At 37.2% G+C, this 18,076-nt stretch overlaps 1 protein-coding gene across 2 annotated transcripts in view; it reads right to left on the reverse strand.

The window, feature by feature from the left end:
• LOC123316834 (protein gooseberry-neuro-like) overlaps nucleotides 1-18,076 on the reverse strand; it is a 98,983-nt gene that overhangs the window by 16,222 nt on the left and 64,685 nt on the right. For both annotated transcript variants that reach the window (XM_044903086.1, XM_044903085.1), the window contains exons 2-3: nucleotides 16,548-16,855; nucleotides 11,679-11,796 (exon numbers count right to left, since the gene is read on the reverse strand). In XM_044903086.1, the coding sequence (XP_044759021.1) occupies nucleotides 11,679-11,796; nucleotides 16,548-16,772 (343 nt within the window). In that variant the 5' untranslated portion in view covers nucleotides 16,773-16,855. The remainder of the gene's footprint in view (nucleotides 1-11,678; nucleotides 11,797-16,547; nucleotides 16,856-18,076) is intronic.

The raw sequence follows: 18,076 nt of genomic DNA on the forward strand, positions 1-18,076 counted from the left end.
GCATGGAAAATACAAGAGATCAGTATAATATCATAATATGCACTAGCTTGAGGAAGGTTAATGTTCGTTATCTTCATTGGCTAAAGTTTGAATACGTTACATCAGTTGTAGATTTCAAAAATATTAACCTGAAGATGAAATGCATATGTTGCAGTGGTTGGGAATGGGTATCTCCCGAAGGAATTAACAGATAATGACAAGAATGTTAAATTCTTCAACAAAAATCATCTTGCATCAATATAAGTAAAAGGAATTAAAGGAAGTTTCAAGTCAAGATGAACTTAACCTTCGAACAAAAATTTCACATGAAACAATCAACAGGACAACTGACGCTTATTTGTGGCTGTTCATCTTAAAACATTGATATAATAATAATAATTAGGTATTTATTGGTACCTTAAGACATTTAGAATGAATAGGACAAGTCTAATGAAAAATAGAAAAATCAATTTTCAGGAACTTATTCTACGATGACATTCATCGAAAATCCTGTAGTAAACTTTTCGCATTAATTCACTCAAACTAAAATTCTCAAATGCCGCCACTTTTTTGGGTCTACCAATAGAAGGAAATTCTTTGTCATCCTCTTCATTAACAATCTTTCTGATTGTGGAAATATTCAGCTGAAATATAAGTCGTTTAGATTCAGATGAAACATTATATAAATTCTCTTACATTGATTATGTTCGCTACCGTCTGACGTATTGTGGATTTTAGAATATCAGGGTATAACTATTTGAATGAGCGGACCTGAATTCTAAATAGCACTTCCTGAAACCCTGTCTTTTTTCGATCACTTTCAGCATTTTCGTAATAAAAATTGATATTAGTTGTGGCAACGACGATATGACATTAACGTCACTTCATGAGTGCCAACCTTACTCCGTTCTAGTTACAAAAACTTGAGAAAATTATTTCATGGCCAACCGACTGCTAAAATGAATGTGAATGCAGTATACTAGCTCAAACTCTCAAATAAACCCATAAGATAATACCCTATTCAGAAGTTTGGAACGAAACAAAGTCAACCTGTTGCTGTGGCCACCCAGACCTCCGGATATTTCACCCATTGAGCGTCCATTAATACAATTCTTTACTCTCATTAGGAGTATAACTAGACGTGTGAATCAATCATTGATTTTCATTGCCTGATTTCTAGTAAAAACTGAGGAGTACGAATTCTGAAACTCCTTGAAACCATACTGGTTTCATGTCGAATGGACGGTGTGCTGTAAACGTCATAGCAGCGAAATCAAGGTTGCAGTGGAATACAACCCCCTTTAAATCTAGAATTTAGAACCCCGGCAAACGCAGACATACAACTACAACTCCACATAATATTATCATTATTAGTTCACCGTGTCATCTAAATCCAATATTCCTAATTCCCCTTATTAGTCACCAGGGCGGTTTTCAATCGACAAAGTATCCAATCTAATCCCCGCCAAGGGCCAGACCCTTCAGGTGGGAATTCCGACCAACAAAGCTCTCCGTTTATTATTATTATTACTTCGACCTTCTAACATACCCCAGAAATTTGATATCTTTGCGGTTCCATTCTGTCTACCGCAGTCGGCGTGGAAGTTCGAGGGCGTTACCGGCCGTCATTTGTTTCTTTTCATTCAGAAACTGAAACATTCGAGGAATTCGTTCGAGGCCCGACTGTTATTAAGGCCATTCTGGCTTAATTACTTTCAACAATAGCGGTGTAGACTGTTTGTCTAGGCCGTGATTTTAAAATGACCACTGGGCCAGGAATTTGAACACATTATGAACGGATCGTGCACCCTGTATATAAACGTATCATATGATTTTGTTATCAGATAGACTGTGGCCTATTGGCTTATATTTTGAATAGGGATGATGGTGTAAGTTACGCCTCAGTTGAAAGCCTTTTTATTTGTTTCTCATTTGTAAACGTCAGTTTCCAAAAACACAATATTAATCGAGAAAGTTTATTTTATCAAGTCACTAACTTGTAAAACTGACAGTTAACCTGCAAAATTTTTACAAGTTAGTAGTATTATTTACATTAGAAAATTTTGTTTTATCGTCATATATGTTGAAACTCATGGTAGAATTGTTATTTCCAGTAACACAGATTTTTGATGTTGGAAGAGTTGATACTGATGATGATGAACCATCTGTTGACTCAGAAACTGCTGAACTCGAGGACTGCAGAGCATTTGTAATCTCCTTACTACCAAATAATTTGCTAGACATTTCGATTTTTTTGTTGACCGAATCATCGACATAACTCATCGCAATTTCGGTGCTCTTCCACCCTCCTGCACGCTTTAGTGCTAAAATATCTCCACCCGAATCCGCAACCATAGTGGCTCCAATTCTTCGAAAAGAGTGGCCGGTGTATAACTCAGGGTCTTTTAAACCTAAATATTTCGCTATTTGCTTTGGGACACCACCAATAGTGTGCTGGCCAGCGGGAAATGTACTTTCCATGTTGGTATGTCAAAAAAAATCTTAGGCTTTCTGTTCCAGGAGGCCGAAGATTTACATATTTTCTGTATAAATGCAGGGCTTGAAGCTGCAGCCATCATCGGTTATGGTGAATCTTCTTGTTGTTAAATGTTTTGTTTGCCGCAATGTCACAATAACGTATTTTCCCATATCTTCTACATCATTCATGTTTAAGGAGAGAATTTCGTCACATCGACAACATCCAAAAATCCCAAATATTGTTACAATTTTCTCCAGCAACCACTAGTCATCAGGAGCATGTAAAAGAAATTGTTCAGCCTCTTCTTTACTTAATACCTTGGCCTTTTTTGGCGTATAACGCTCATTTTTTCGTTTCAGAAACGCTATTACCTTTTGAAATCGGCAAATGACAACTAAACGTCATATTTTTCAATGAATTTTTTAAGGAAAACAAACCTGCGAACAGTGGCATTTTCTTTCATTTCCAAACAGCTTTTCAGCATAGACCATTTTGCCCATAAAGTATTAGGGCTGAATCTAGCTGATAGTTGATTCAAATGGAGCAACAAAACATCTTCAGTTACCCCAATCACACTATTTTTGTTTTGCAACATTTTGAAGTCGTCGTATTCTCGCTCGTACCATGAAGCTGATTTTGCAGGTAATAAACTTGAAGCTACACTGCTGGCTGCCTCAATAATTTCTTTTGGTACTTTCATTTTCGCTTTCGCCAAAACAAATGTAAAGAGAAAAAACAGACATGTTCTTGGCAACGCTTCCATAGCTTACGACATTTGCGACAAATTATTGAGATTTTTTTGGAATTTATCTAACCTTTTTACAAATGAGAAACAAATAAAATATAAAACAATACACGCAAGGTAACGGGTTTTACTGGATCAAGGAGGTAACTTATATTATCCTCCATTCGCCAGTAAAAACCCTCTTACCTTGCTAGTAATGTTATATACTATTTTTCATATATGATTAGGTTCTGCCGACCTACACAGAGACTGTATCTATTTTCATGGCCCACAGTGTATATAACCAAAGCTAGAACCTGGATAAACACTAGATAATAAAGGAACTTCCCCAAATTTCAAACAGCATCCTACATCCTAGTTTTAGAGCGCCAAAAAACGTGAAAAGGAAAAACCCTCAGAGGCGACATTCAACAGGTTCATCCTTTGATGTTTCGCCGATCACAGGATGCGATGTGCGTACGCACACTCAAGGATGCAATTCTTCTGGGATAAATCAATGTTTTCACCTTTTATCCCGTTGTCAATGCGAGCAAAACATGGCTTTTCACGACTTTTGCCGACAAACGTAAATGACACAAATATGAATGGTCCCTGCTGGGTGTCCTATTTGTACATTGTGAACAACAAATCGTACATCCTATTGGGACCACGTGAAACGAGAGCGGCGTAGGCGGAAACGGCATACAGGGCGAGACAGGTAAAGGCACCGCGTTCAAGCCGCAAAGGTTTGTTCGGACGTCATTTAAGAATTGAATCATTTGAATGCTGAAGAATGACGGTCAATTGATTGTAAACACGATTTGGTACAATACTTGTCATTGATCTGGAGGTGACCGAAATGTTTCTATGTATGCGTAAGATGATAGGCGATTTGGAGAAATGTATAGTTACAGGGTGAGTCTTAAACTTACACTTATATTTTAACAGACGACTCCTGAGGTCAAAAGAAACTCTTTTTCCCTTCATCATTTTTGCAATTTCGCTCGGTTGGAAAGATAGAGGTTGTTTTAAATCACAAATGTCTAGCGGAATGGTTTTCGGAATAAAGTTTTTCATTGATGTGATAAATTATTCTCCCAACATAAAATTCAACCCACATCTTCATCACAGTAGATTCATGAGGTCAAAAGAAACACTCTTTAACTATAACATTTCTTCTGATTCGGCCCTGATAAAAAGATAAAGCATTTTGAGTTTTTATTATGAGCTGTGCCACCCCTTGAAGAACAAAGTTATCTTCAGAATAACTAGCTTAAACTGTGACACTACACATCCGTGGATCTTTTGAACATAGTTAAATTCAGCCAAAGTACCCAATTTTTCAAATTCCACAGATACTTTTTAATTTTTGAATATCAAATTACTCGAAACCAGTGCATTATACGAGAAAATATGAAATAGTTATTTTTTACAGCCTGTATCTTTTAAACCGAGCTGACTGAGAAAAATGGTGACGGAAAAAAGTGTTTCCCTTGACCTCAAGAATCTACTGTTGAAATATTTGTTTTAGTCGAAGACTAACCCTGTGTACAGGGTGAAAATGAATAGTTACGAAAAATTTTAGGACTGGCGTTTCCTTTTTCAGTTTAAATGTGTTTCTAATTTGTTTTAGTCATGTTTTCAATTATGTATGTGGATCACGTTATTAGGAAATATATTTCAGTCAAAATAAGCCTGAAGAAACCGGCAAAAGTCCACCGAAACGTTGTTGGATGTTTTCCCGAACTTCTTTAAGGATTTTTACTGGGATTGAAAGTGACAAGTTACAATTCGATCGTTTCTCCACTTTCCAGATAATATTTTTCGGATAAGTCTTCAGTTCTACCTCCGATCTAGCAGCGCATTCGTCAAAAAGGAGCGGGACAAAGAGAGAAAGACACCAGTCACACGTGTTCGGCAATAATCTGTCTCATTAACATATTCGGTTGGGGCTTTGAAAGGCTGCCGCCGCGGTTTAACTTCATTGATTAGCTTTTTAATTTTTTTATTCGTTTCTCCCGGACTGGACCATTATGTTCTTGCGCTGGGATTAGAACGACGGACGTTCGGACAGGTATTCGCTGCATTTGTTATAATTTCAGATGTAGGCGGCTCGCTGAAGACTGGAATTGACCACGTTCCTGATCACACCGACCAGAAGATCGGCTATGAATGGGATGTCGTACGATATCAATGCAAAGTTGATAAATATTAGATAATCCATGCATCTCATATCCTAGGATAGTAATAGAACACACTAATTCTTGCAAAAATTAGCAACTACGCCTAAAAAGTTGACTGAATATGGGATCAGACGATTATAACAGGAGATATCGCAGATTGAAAATTGCGATTTTTTAAAAATTGCCATTTCCAAGATGAAAATCTAAACGAAGGAAGAAAGGCTTTCGAAATTGCTCGCAATAGATTCAGCGTATTCGAAAACCTATATTTCCATACCGAAATTTCAAATATCTGGCCCTGTTTAGGAGAAAATAATTTTTTTTGTTTTTCCACTTTTCATTTTCGAGTTGACTTCGAAGAGCACTCTGGAGTGCAATTCTCTATTGAATCATCAACTGTTTGGTTTTCTAGAATCTTCAAAACAAACTCTATGCACTCCATACTCTAAGACAGTGATAGAACATCCTGATTTTCAGACAGAGTAGCAAATATGTCATTTTAGGGGGGTCTAACCCCTTGCTCATTTTTGACCCAAAAAATCGAGATTTTCGAAATCGAGTTTTTGTGCTAGGGTGGAAGCCTTGGCAATGCTGATTATAAAACTGGAAATCCCAATTGGATCAGACGAATATAACGGGAGATATCGCAGATTGAAAATTGCGATTTTTTAAAAATTGCCATTTCCAAGATGAAAATCTAAACGAAGGGAGATAGGCTTTCGAAATTGCTTGCAATAGATTCAGCGTATTCGAAAACCTATATTTTCATACCGAAATTTCAAATATCTGGCCCTGTTTAGGAGAAAATAATTTTTTTTGTTTTTCCACTTTTCATTTTCGAGTTGACTTCGAAGAGCTCTCTGGAGTGCAATTCTCTATTGAATCATCAACTGTTTGGTTTTCTAGAATCTTCAAAACAAACTATATGCACTCCATACCCTAAGACAGTGATAGAACATCCTGATTTTCAGACAGAGTAGCAAATATGTCATTTTAGGGGGGTCTAACCCCTTGCTCATTTTTGACCCAAAAAATCGAGATTTTAGAACTCGAGTTTTTGTGCTAGGGTGGAAGCCTTGGCAATGCTGATTACAAAACTGGAAATCCCAATTGGATCAGACGAATATAACAAGAGATATCGCAGATTGAAAATTGCGATTTTTTAAAAATTGCCATTTCCAAGATGAAAATCTAAACGAAGGGAGATAGGCTTTCGAAATTGCTCGCAATAGATTCAGCGTATTCGAAAACCTATATTTCCATACCGAAATTTCAAATATCTGGCCCTGTTAAGGGGAAAATATTTTTTTTTGTTTTTCCACTCTTCATTTTCGAGTTGACTTCGAAGAGCTCTCTGGAGTGCAATTCTCTATTGAATCATCAACTCTTCGGTTTTCTAGAATCTTCAGAACAAATTCTATGCACTCCATACCTTAAGACAGTGATAGAACATCCTGATTTTCAGACAGAGTAGCAAATATGTCATTTTAGGGGGGTCTAACCCCTTGCTCATTTTTGACCCAAAAAATTGAAATTTTCGAACACAAGTTTTTGTGCTAGGGTGGAAGCCTTGGCAATGCTGATTACAAAACTGGAAATCCCAATTGGATCAGACGAATATAACAGGAGATATCGCAGATTGAAAATTGCGATTTTTTAAAAATTGCCATTTCCAAGATGAAAATCTAAACGAAGGGAGATAGGCTTTCGAAATTGCTCGCAATAGATTCAGCGTATTCGAAAGCCTATATTTCCATACCGAAATTTCAAATATCTGGCCCTGTTTAGGAGAAAATAATTTTTTTTGTTTTTCCACTTTTCATTTTCGAGTTGACTTCGAAGAGCTCTCTGGAGTGCAATTCTCTATTGAATCATCAACTGTTTGGTTTTCTAAAATCTTCAAAACAAACTCTATGCACTTCATACCCTAAGACAGTGATAGAACATCCTGATTGTCAGACAGAGTAGCAAATATGTCATTTTAGGGGGGTCTAACCCCTTGCTCATTTTTGACCCAAAAAATCGAGATTTTCGAACTCGAGTTTTTGTGCTAGGGTGGAAGCCTTGGCAATGCTGATAACAAAACTGGAAATCCCAATTGGATCAGACGAATATAACAGGAGATATCGCAGATTGAAAATTGCGATTTTTTAAAAATTGCCATTTCCAAGATGAAAATCTAAACGAATGGAGAAAGGCTTTCGAAATTGCTCGCAATAGATTCAGCGCATTCGAAAACCTTTATTTTCATACCGAAATTTCAAATATCTGGCCCTGTTTAGGAGAAAATAATTTTTTTTGTTTTTCCACTTTTCATTTTCGAGTTGACTTCGAAGAGCTCTCTGGAGTGCAATTCTCTATTGAATCATCAACTGTTTGGTCTTCTAGAATCTTCAAAACAAACTATTTGCACTCCATACCCTAAGACAGTGATAGAACATCCTGATTGTCAGACAGAGTAGCAAATATGTCATTTTAGGGGGGTCTAACCCCTTGCTCATTTTTGACCCAAAAAATCGAGATTTTCGAACTCGAGTTTTTGTGCTAGGGTGGAAGCCTTGGCAATGCTGATTACAAAACTGGAAATCCCAATTGGATCAGACGAATATAACAGGAGATATCGCAGATTGAAAATTGCGATTTTTTAAAAATTGCCATTTCCAAGATGAAAATCTAAACGAAGGGAGATAGGCTTTCGAAATTGCTCGCAATAGATTCAGCGTATTCGAAAACCTATATTTCCATACCGAAATTTCAAATATCTGGCCCTGTTTAGGAGAAAATAATTTATTTTGTTTTTCCACTTTTCATTTTCGAGTTGACTTCGAAGAGCTCTCTGGAGTGCAATTCTCTATTGAATCATCAACTGTTTGGTTTTCTAGAATCTTCAAAACAAACTATATGCATTCCATACCCTAAGACAGTGATAGAACATCCTGATTTTCAGACAGAGTAGCAAATATGTAATTTTAGGGGGGTCTAACCCCTTGCTCATTTTTGACCCAAAAAATCGAGATTTTCGAAATCGAGTTTTTGTGCTAGGGTGGAAGCCTTGGCAATGCTGATTATAAAACTGGAAAACCCAATTGGATCAGACGAATATAACGGGAGATATCGCAGATTGAAAATTGCGATTTTTTAAAAATTGCCATTTCCAAGATGAAAATCTAAACGAAGAGAGATAGGCTTTCAAAATTGCTCGCAATATATTGGGCGTGTTCGAAAACCTATATTTTCATACCAAAATTTCGAATATCTGGCTCTGTTTAGGAGAAAATAATTTTTTTTGTTTTTCCACTTTTCATTTTCGAGTTGACTTCGAAGAGCTCTCTGGAGTGCAATTCTCTATTGAATCATCAACTGTTTGGTTTTCTAGAATCTTCAAAACAAACTCTATGCACTGCATACCCTAAGACAGTGATAGAACATCCTGATTTTCAGACAGAGTAGCAAATATGTCATTTTAGGGGGGTCTAACCCCTTGCTCATTTTTGACCAAAAAAATCGAGATTTTCGAAATCGAGTTTTTGTGCTAGGGTGGAAGCCTTGGCAATGCTGATTATAAAACTGGAAAACCCAATTGGATCAGACGAATATAACGGGAGATATCGCATATTGAAAATTGCGATTTTTTAAAAATTGCCATTTTCAAGATGAAAATCTAAACGAAGGGAGCTAGGCTCTCGAAATTGCTCGCAATAGATTCAGCGTATTCGAAAACCTATATTTCCATACCGAAATTTCAAATATCTGGCCCTGTTCAGGAGAAAATAATTTTTTTTGTTTTTCCACTTTTCATTTTCGAGTTGACTTCGAAGAGCTCTCTGGAGTGCAATTCTCTATTGAATCATCAACTGTTTGGTTTTCTAGAATCTTCAAAACAAACTATATGCACTCCATACCCTAAGACAGTGATAGAACATCCTGGTTTTCAGACAGAGTAGCAAATATGTCATTTTAGGGGGGTCTAACCCCTTGCTCATTTTTGACCCAAAAAATCGAGATTTTCGAAATCGAGTTTTTGCGCTAGGGTGGAAGCCTTGGCAATGCTGATTACAAAACTGGAAATCCCAATTGGATCGGACGAATATAACAGGAGATATCGCAGATTGAAAATTGCGATTTTTTAAAAATTGCCATTTCCAAGATGAAAATCTAAACGAAGGGAGATAGGCTCTCGAAATTGCTCGCAATAGATTCAGCGTATTCGAAAACCTATATTTCCATACCGAAATTTCAAATATCTGGCCCTGTTTAGGAGAAAATAATTTTTTTTGTTTTTCCACTTTTCATTTTCGAGTTGACTTCGAAGAGCTCTCTGGAGTGCAATTCTCTATTGAATCATCAACTGTTTGGTTTTCTAGAATCTTCAAAACAAATTATATTCACTCCATAGCCAGAGACAGTAATAGAACAATCTGAATTTCAGACAGAGTAGCAAATATGTCATTTTAGGGGGGTCTAACACCTTGCTCATTTTTGACCCAAAAAATCGAGATTTTCGAACTCTAGTTTTTGTGCTAGGGTGGAAGCCTTGGCAATGCTGATTACAAAACTGGAAATCCCAATTGGATCAGACGAATATAACAGGAGATATCGCAGATTGAAAATTGCGATTTTTTAAAAATTGCCATTTCCAAGATGAAAATCTAAACGAAGGGAGAAAGGCTTTCGAAATTGCCCGCAATAGATTCAGCGTATTCGAAAACCTATATTTCCATACCGAAATTTCAAATATCTGGCCCTGTTTAGGACAAAATAATTTTTTTTGTTTTTCCACTTTTCATTTTCGAGTTGACTTCGAAGTGCCCTCTGGAGTGCAATTCTCTATTGAATCATCAACTGTTTGGTTTTCTAGAATCTTCAGAACAAATTATATTCACTCCATAGCCAGAGACAGTAATAGAACAATCTGAATTTCAGACAGAGTAGCAAAATCATATTCGGTGGTTTACCCCCGGATCGGAGAAATATAACAGCCTCAAGTCATTTCAGGAATTTGGTTATTAAAGCAGCACAATATGGAGTTTTGACTCGTAAACGCGAATTTATTTCTGTTAGGGTTCCATAATATCTTCTTATTCTTTAATTTTCGAGTTTTATCAACAACACTCATCAGCGAAACTTCATGATATTCATGAAGCCATCAATAAATTTTGTAAATGTAGATTCAATCCAATTCTCCCATAAAAAACACCCCCAATACACAGCTCCCAATATTAAAATCTAATATTCTGTTTCAATTCAATATTCACGTCCATGTTCGGGGAATTGAGTGAAAGCAGGGATCATTGCATTATTAGGAGAAGATTAACGAGGACGAGCCTCCTCTTTCGCAGGCTTCAAAGGCCATTCAGTCCCTCTTGGTAGTTATATATCATAGATTTCTGCGGATTACGTGGGACTTAGCAAACCGCCCCCAAGTTAACGCGATATCTAACTGCCGGCAGATTTATTAGACATTACTTGGAAGTGAACCTGCATCATTACTGGCGGATGATCAATGATAATTTTCCTCAACGAGGTGAAAAAAATATTCTCGATTTGGTCCATACACATAGATTGATTTCAAATCAAAATCAATGTCAAGACTTCAAGTTTTGTGCAGGAAATTCCGATAAGATCCTTCATATACAGGGTGAGTCTTGACTTGTACAGATAATTTAACAGTACCTTCTTGAGGCCAAAAGAAACACTTTTTTTTACCACTTTTTCAGAATCGGCTCGGTTTGAAAGTTACACGCTGTTGAAAAAACATTAAAAACATTTATTTTTAGTTCAATCTCACAAATGGTTTTATCGAAAAATAGTTTTCAATTCATTTGATGCATCTTTTTAGAACACAAGATATCACCCACGTCTTTCAGTTTTCTCATTATGACCATTACGTACCATACTAAAAATTTAAAGAAACCAACTCTTGAAACTAAGTTGCAAAATAAAAGCACTCTTCATATTTTCTCGTGTAATGCGCCGTTTTCGAGTTATTTGAGGTTCAAAAATTAAAGAGTATTTGTGAAATTTGAAAAATTAGGTACTTTGGCTGGATACAACTCTGTTTGAAAGATCCACAGATGTGTAGTGTCACAAATTTAGCTGGTAATTCTCAAGGTAATTTTATTTTTCCAGTAGTGGTGGCACAGCTCTTTAACAACTTAAAAAGGGTATAGTTTTTGTCAGGGCCGAATCGAAAAAAATGGTATAGAAAAAAGTGTTTCTTCAGACCTCAAGAATCTACTGTTAAAATATTTGTACGAGTCAAAGACTCACCTTGCATAAATCTAATTATACACATTCCTTTTACTGAACTTACCTTTCAATATCCCATCAATCGAATAATCTTTTTTCCCGTACTCATCCTCATTGAGGTGATTCGAATCTTGAAGAAATCTATTGATATTTGCTTCACTTGGAGGGTTGGATGTGCCTTCCTGAAATTAAAAAAAGCGATGTGATATGAACTGTGAGTTGAAAGTTGAGCTCAACGATCGTAATTATAATGTCTTGTCGTTCAATCTAAACGTCCTGTAAGTTTTTCCACACCGATCGTTTTTCAAGGCATATTTGGTCCTATCCATCGTTTCTGTATTCATGTTGAAAGTTGTCTGAAGTAATTTTACCTACCCATAACCGTTTTCGAGTTAGAGGGCGATAAGGGCTAGGAGTTTAGCCACTTTTGCGAAAACCCAAGGTCAAAGTAAAAACCCATTCATCATCATATATCTCGAAAACGTTCAAAGATAGAAAAAATTGCTTCGGACAAAATTTGTAGAAAATGTTATGCTCTACAACTTTTATAATGTATGCGAAAACAATTTGAGGCCCAGGAGAGGAGATAATTCAAAAAAACTGATTTTTGTGGCCCTTTATGGCCAAGTTTTATTGTTTCGGCTTGCTAAAAATGTCAGATTATAAATTTCAAATGGAGACCAATCTCGGTTTAAGGAACTGAATAAAACAATGTGATTTCAGAGCGTCGTTTCGGCGTTATATTTCGCCTTCCTTAGGCTACAAAGAAATTAATAACGATAATTAAGTAAATGTGAACATAGTGGCATAATATAAATAAATCTAAAACTTCAGTAAAAGAATACAAAAAGAGATCTAACAGATCAACAAATCACGCTACAACACGATTCTCTGTTTGGAGACTGACTAGACTGTATATTATTTGTATAAAATATCAACCCCCAGCATCTCACCTTTAAAATCCCATATTCCTCAAAAGAAGAACTTGTCAGTGACAAAGTCATTAAATAAAACTCTAAATGATGATCAAAAAATGCTTGGAGGGCTCAACTTTGGAGTACTTGATAAATTTTCTTGGTTTCGATACATTGCACATTGGAATCTCGATTTTACTGATGGACAAAGGGGATGAATGAACGCCAACGCCGCAACATATGAAACATCAACACAAAAACCGGGAACAGAAAAACAGAAACAATGAAGAGGTATATCATAACTATCTGTTAATTAGATTTATATAAATATTATTTAGGGTGGAAGTGTCAGCTTGAACATTAACATTGTCCCTTGTTCTCTTGATGTACACCATTTCTTTAAAAATTCTCTTTTCAAAACTAGATTCTCTTGATAAAATTTCTGGTTCACCGAAATTGAAATTTTTGATCATCATTTCGAGTTTTGTTTAATGACTTTGTCACTGACAAGTTCTTCTTTTGAGGAATATGGGATTTTAAAGGTGAGATGCTGGGGGTTGATATTTTATACAAATAATATACAGTCTAGTCAGTCTCCGAACAGAGAATTGTGTTGTAGCGTGATTTGTTGATCTGTTAGATCTCTTTTTGTATTGTTTTACTGAAGTTTTAGACTTATTTATATTATGCCACTATGTTCACATTTACTTAATTATCGTTATTAATTTCTTTGTAGCCTGAGGAAGGCGAAATATAACGCCGAAACGTCGCTCTGAAATCACATTGTCTTATTCAGTTCCTTAAACCGAGATTGGTCTCCATTTGAAATTTCTGGAAGGAACGAGAATAGTTCATCAACATGTCAGATTATATTTTTTCCGTTATTATTGAATATTGAATCATTAGCTTAAAATAAGAAAAAAAGCCACTACGCTAGAGAATGTACACGTTTTTTTGCAAGTTTGGCGCCCTCCCACACATTTTCGTCACGCTTAAATTGTCAAATTAAGAGAATATATACTTTCCAACATGTAATTAACGACATATATCTTAATCTGACAAGTTCGAGTATGTACAATGATCGCTTTTTTTCATCTATTCTGACAGGGTGTCCTAGACAATTCCCCCTATATACAGGTCTAATTTTTGGTAGAGGTACTCTACAGGGTCCAAGGTATCTCCCCTTGTATTAATCTGACACGCTCGAGTAAATCCCGAAGCTCCCTCTTGGGCTCCCCAACTATTGTAGTAATACGGTTGAACTGGATGGATCTATGGACTGAAAATAACACCGTGACACATCTTCGAAATCTCCCTAAACGGAAGGGCCTCTCTCCGAACATCCCTGACGCGAATTCCTCGCACCAAACAGGTGTTCAGACACCAGGAACTGTCGGCGAAAGCCGTTGTCACTTGGAAACAATAGGCGGCCGCGCGGACCAACGAGGAACTCCTCCGAGCAACTAATTAATAAGTGACTCCGACGTGCGGCCGAGAAAAAACGCTGTTCGACGCCTCTGACGAGCGGTATGCGAGGGATCCTCCAGAGATGCCGAAGAAAGGAAGGCGTAGCCTGTCGTTTACGGCGGGCCCGAGGGCCCACATCAGCGTCCACGGAGGGTCCAGCCGAGTCCGAAGATGCCTATCTACAGATGTCGCGGTAACGTAATTTCAGGGCGGTAACGCGGCACGCTTGTGGTGTCAGGGCACTATTATCATTGTGATGTGTCCTCTGGCTCGATATGGATATTGCCTTTTCATCGAGAGCCGACATCTCTTGGTGCGGCGTTACGGCGGGCCGTGGTAGCATCTCGATGCTCTGGACTTCCGTGCGATAGATCGCTCAAGACAAGATTGTCCGATAGATTCCCGAGCGTATCTGCTTGGGATATCTCGGGAATTGGCTTGTATCTTCGGCGGTTATCGGAGAAAAGCTGCTTTAATTTTGTTATTCGAGAGTACCTCGAGGGCGATAGGCTTCGAGAATGTACATGGCGAGATATGCTCCGTTCGGAAGTGAGATGAAGACATAAAAGTTTCGAAGACCATTTGCTATTCGAAAGGAATATGAAAAAAAAAAACAAATTGATGATGTATATTTGAAATTGTTGTGAACAAACCGTGATTTTCCTACATAAGTATCCTAACAAGCTAGAAAAGGTTTTAATCAATATTGGCCCAATCAAATACGATAAAATAGTGCTTGCGACAATTTTTTATAAGGACTTCAGGGCTTAAGTACTGGGGGCCGAAGAAAAACTATAAATTTTGGAGCTTTATTCGGTTTTTCGCAATGCTGACCTAGAAGGAAGCGTCTGACAAAAAAAGTTCTCCTACCTTTTCTGAAGAGGTTGAAATAACGCTTTCGACGATACCTACAGCTTCTTGATCACGTGAGTGGTTGAGTCATAATTGATCGTCAAACTTAGACGTTTATGAAAACTTGATTTACGACACTCAAGTCATCTATATTCATCAATGTATCATTTTTGTTTAGCTCATTTGTCAATTTTAGAAGCAGGTCCTCTTGTTAATGTGCCTGAATTTATTTTTATCGATTTTATCATTTTTAAACCAAGCTGGGAATAAACGCCTCACTTTGACGATCGATTATGCTTGAAACACATCCACACATTAAATTCGAGAATTTTCGGGCTTTTGCTTAGGTTCGCGCTAACGACAGTTCCAGGATGGTTCAAAAGAGTAGCTAAACACAAGCTCGCTTCAAACATATGATTGTACGACTGTTTCTAACTGATGTGGAGCCTTCCTAAAGGCGCTTATACCAAACTGACAGTCTGTAGAAAATAAGTTTGAGGTTGGTACGTCCGAATAACGGTAACGCCACTGGTCCGGTGCTATATGATCCCGATCACAAAGGCCCCTCGAGCCCCCTACAACGTGATATTATTTCGTAACGACCATTCTCCTTTCATTCGATTACACGGCATCGATTCCGATCCACCGGCTCCGACGGTGATGACAACATTTTGAAGCCTGCATTATGTAATTTCTACAACGCCACCTCCAAATTTCGTAAATGTCCGATCACTGCCGCTCAAATTTGGGGGTCCGTCGAGAAAACGTGTGCCATGTTTTAATTTGGATAATGTCACGGTCGACCTCGTGGATTCTTGTCGTCACTTTGTTTTCGGGCCGTTCGCATGGCTTGTTATTGCCGAGGAAGGATGTTCCACCAGGTATATCTATTCCTTGCGAACTTTGCGAGAGTATTTCTTATGGAATGAGTAAAATTATGCATGTTTTGATCGAATTAAACGTTAAGTATCGCATTGGCGTATTCAACCGCATCAAATTGACCCATTATGGCGTGAAATTTGGCTCAAATTGATGAAAAACAACCTATATTTTTCCTAAAATTGCGAAAGAGCTGGAGAAGGTTTGAATCAACTTTGGTCCACTCAAATATGAGAAAAGTAGTGTTTGCGATAATTTATTATGGGGGCTAAAGTGCTGGGGGTCAAAGAAAACCTCTAAATTTTCGAACTTTATTTGGTTTATCGCAATGCTGACATAGAAGGAAACGTCTGACAAAAAAAGATTATCTACCTTTTTTGAAGAGGTTGATTTTACTCTCTGGACGATATATAGAGCATCTTGATTGCTCCTATGGTTTGGTCACAATTGATTGTCAAACTAAGGCCTCGCGCTGACAGAAGGTGTTCTGTCGTCCGCATTCTACGATCAGCGGAAAGTAGTCGGACCGTCGGTAGTATGTGTCGTTCTAAGCCATCTTTAAATTTACAAAGAACCCAGAACGCTGACCACAAAAGGCGGACGCCAGAGTGCATTCTGTTTGCGACAGGCCTTAGACTTTCATGAAAATTTGGCATTAAAATGAGAAATATCGGTAAAATAGATTTGCGACACCGAAGTAATCTATATTCACCCAGCTCGTTCGAGGTTCGAACTCAACACTGAGAGATTTCCCAAGCGACCTAGACTTTCAAGAGTGCGGAATACTCTTATCAAATTAGATAAGAAGCTTATCAACTTACCTGTATTAACCTCCTCCTTATTTCAGAGCTCAAAATTGCGGGATATTCCTTTTTCATCTGTTCTATCTTAGCTTCTATCGTATCAGCCTTAGGTTTGGAACAGCCCACCACTCCTGGCCTTATACTGCCTGTTTCCTGGTATCTGTTCAAAATTTTGGAGACGCAACCATGTGATACCTTCAATTGTCTAGATATTACGCACGGTCTCACGCCAGCGGCCGCCATTTCAACAATTCTCAACCTGATGTGATTGGGCAAAGGCCGACCGTTGATGAAAACTCCACCAAGTTGGTTAACACGTCCTTGCCCTGGAAAAAAAGACATTTTTTCATATAAAGTTCCCTCATTGCTGTATAGCAATAATGATCAAAAGAGAGATTTATCTGAATACATTTAAATTAAAGTCTTCTGGTAGGAAGGTATACCTATCTGAAGATGCCATTGTGTAGTGGTTATAGTATCAGCTACAGCAATTAAATATACAGGGTGTTCTCTTTAAGTGCGGCAAAAATGTAGAAGTTTATTTTTTTAATCGTAAATGTAACTTACAACTTAACGTCTAAACGAAATTTGAAATGAATAGATAAGTGCAAAGCACAATCGCGATGCATATACAGGGTGAGTAGTTGACTCGTAGAAATATCTGAACAGTAGATTCTTGAGGTGAAAAGAAACACTTTTTTTATTTACCATTTCTTCAAAATCGATTCAGTTTAAAAGGTACAAGCTGTTGAAAACCCATAAAGAAATGTTATTTTCAGTTCTATTTCATAAACGGTTCTATCGAATGAAATGAATTTCGGAATATAGTTTTTCATTTATTCGATAAATCTTTTTCGAACACAAGATATCACACACGTCTTCCAGTTCTCGTATTATGACCATTACGTACCATAGAAATACCAAAAATCCGAAGAACCCAACTCTTGAAATTAAGTTGGACGCCATCTAATGATTATTTGAACGTTTTGTAAAATAAAAGTCTTCATATTTTCTCGCATAATGCGCCGTTTTCAAGTAATACGATGTTCAAAAATTAAACAGTATGTGATCTGTGAAATTCGAAAAATTGGGTACTTTGACTGAATGCAACTCATTCTGAAATATCTACAGGTATGTAGTGTCACAGATTTAGCTAGTTATTCCGAAGGTAATTATGTTTATCCAGGGGTGGCACAGCTCATTATGAAAACTTAAAATCGCTATATCTTTTTATCAGGGCCGAATCGAAAAAAATGGCATATGAAAAAAGTGTTTCTTTTGACCTCAAGAATCTAGTGTTAAAATATTTGTACGAGTCAAAGACTCACTCTGTATAACCGCTGATCACTTATCACTCAGACTTACAATAATAGATCAACTGATAACCAAAATACTCAACTTCGACAACATTAAATCAATATAGAGACCATGTTCTTGATTAAGTTCATTTGTCAACCGCCAATAAGTGTCAACCATTTGTCCTTGAGGGGTAGACTACCCAATGATTTGAATTTCTTTCAGTTTTTTTTTGTTTTTCCAGTTTCCCA

Source organism: Coccinella septempunctata, chromosome 7, assembly GCF_907165205.1.
Source record: "Coccinella septempunctata chromosome 7, icCocSept1.1, whole genome shotgun sequence".
Lineage (NCBI taxonomy): Eukaryota > Metazoa > Arthropoda > Insecta > Coleoptera > Coccinellidae > Coccinella > Coccinella septempunctata.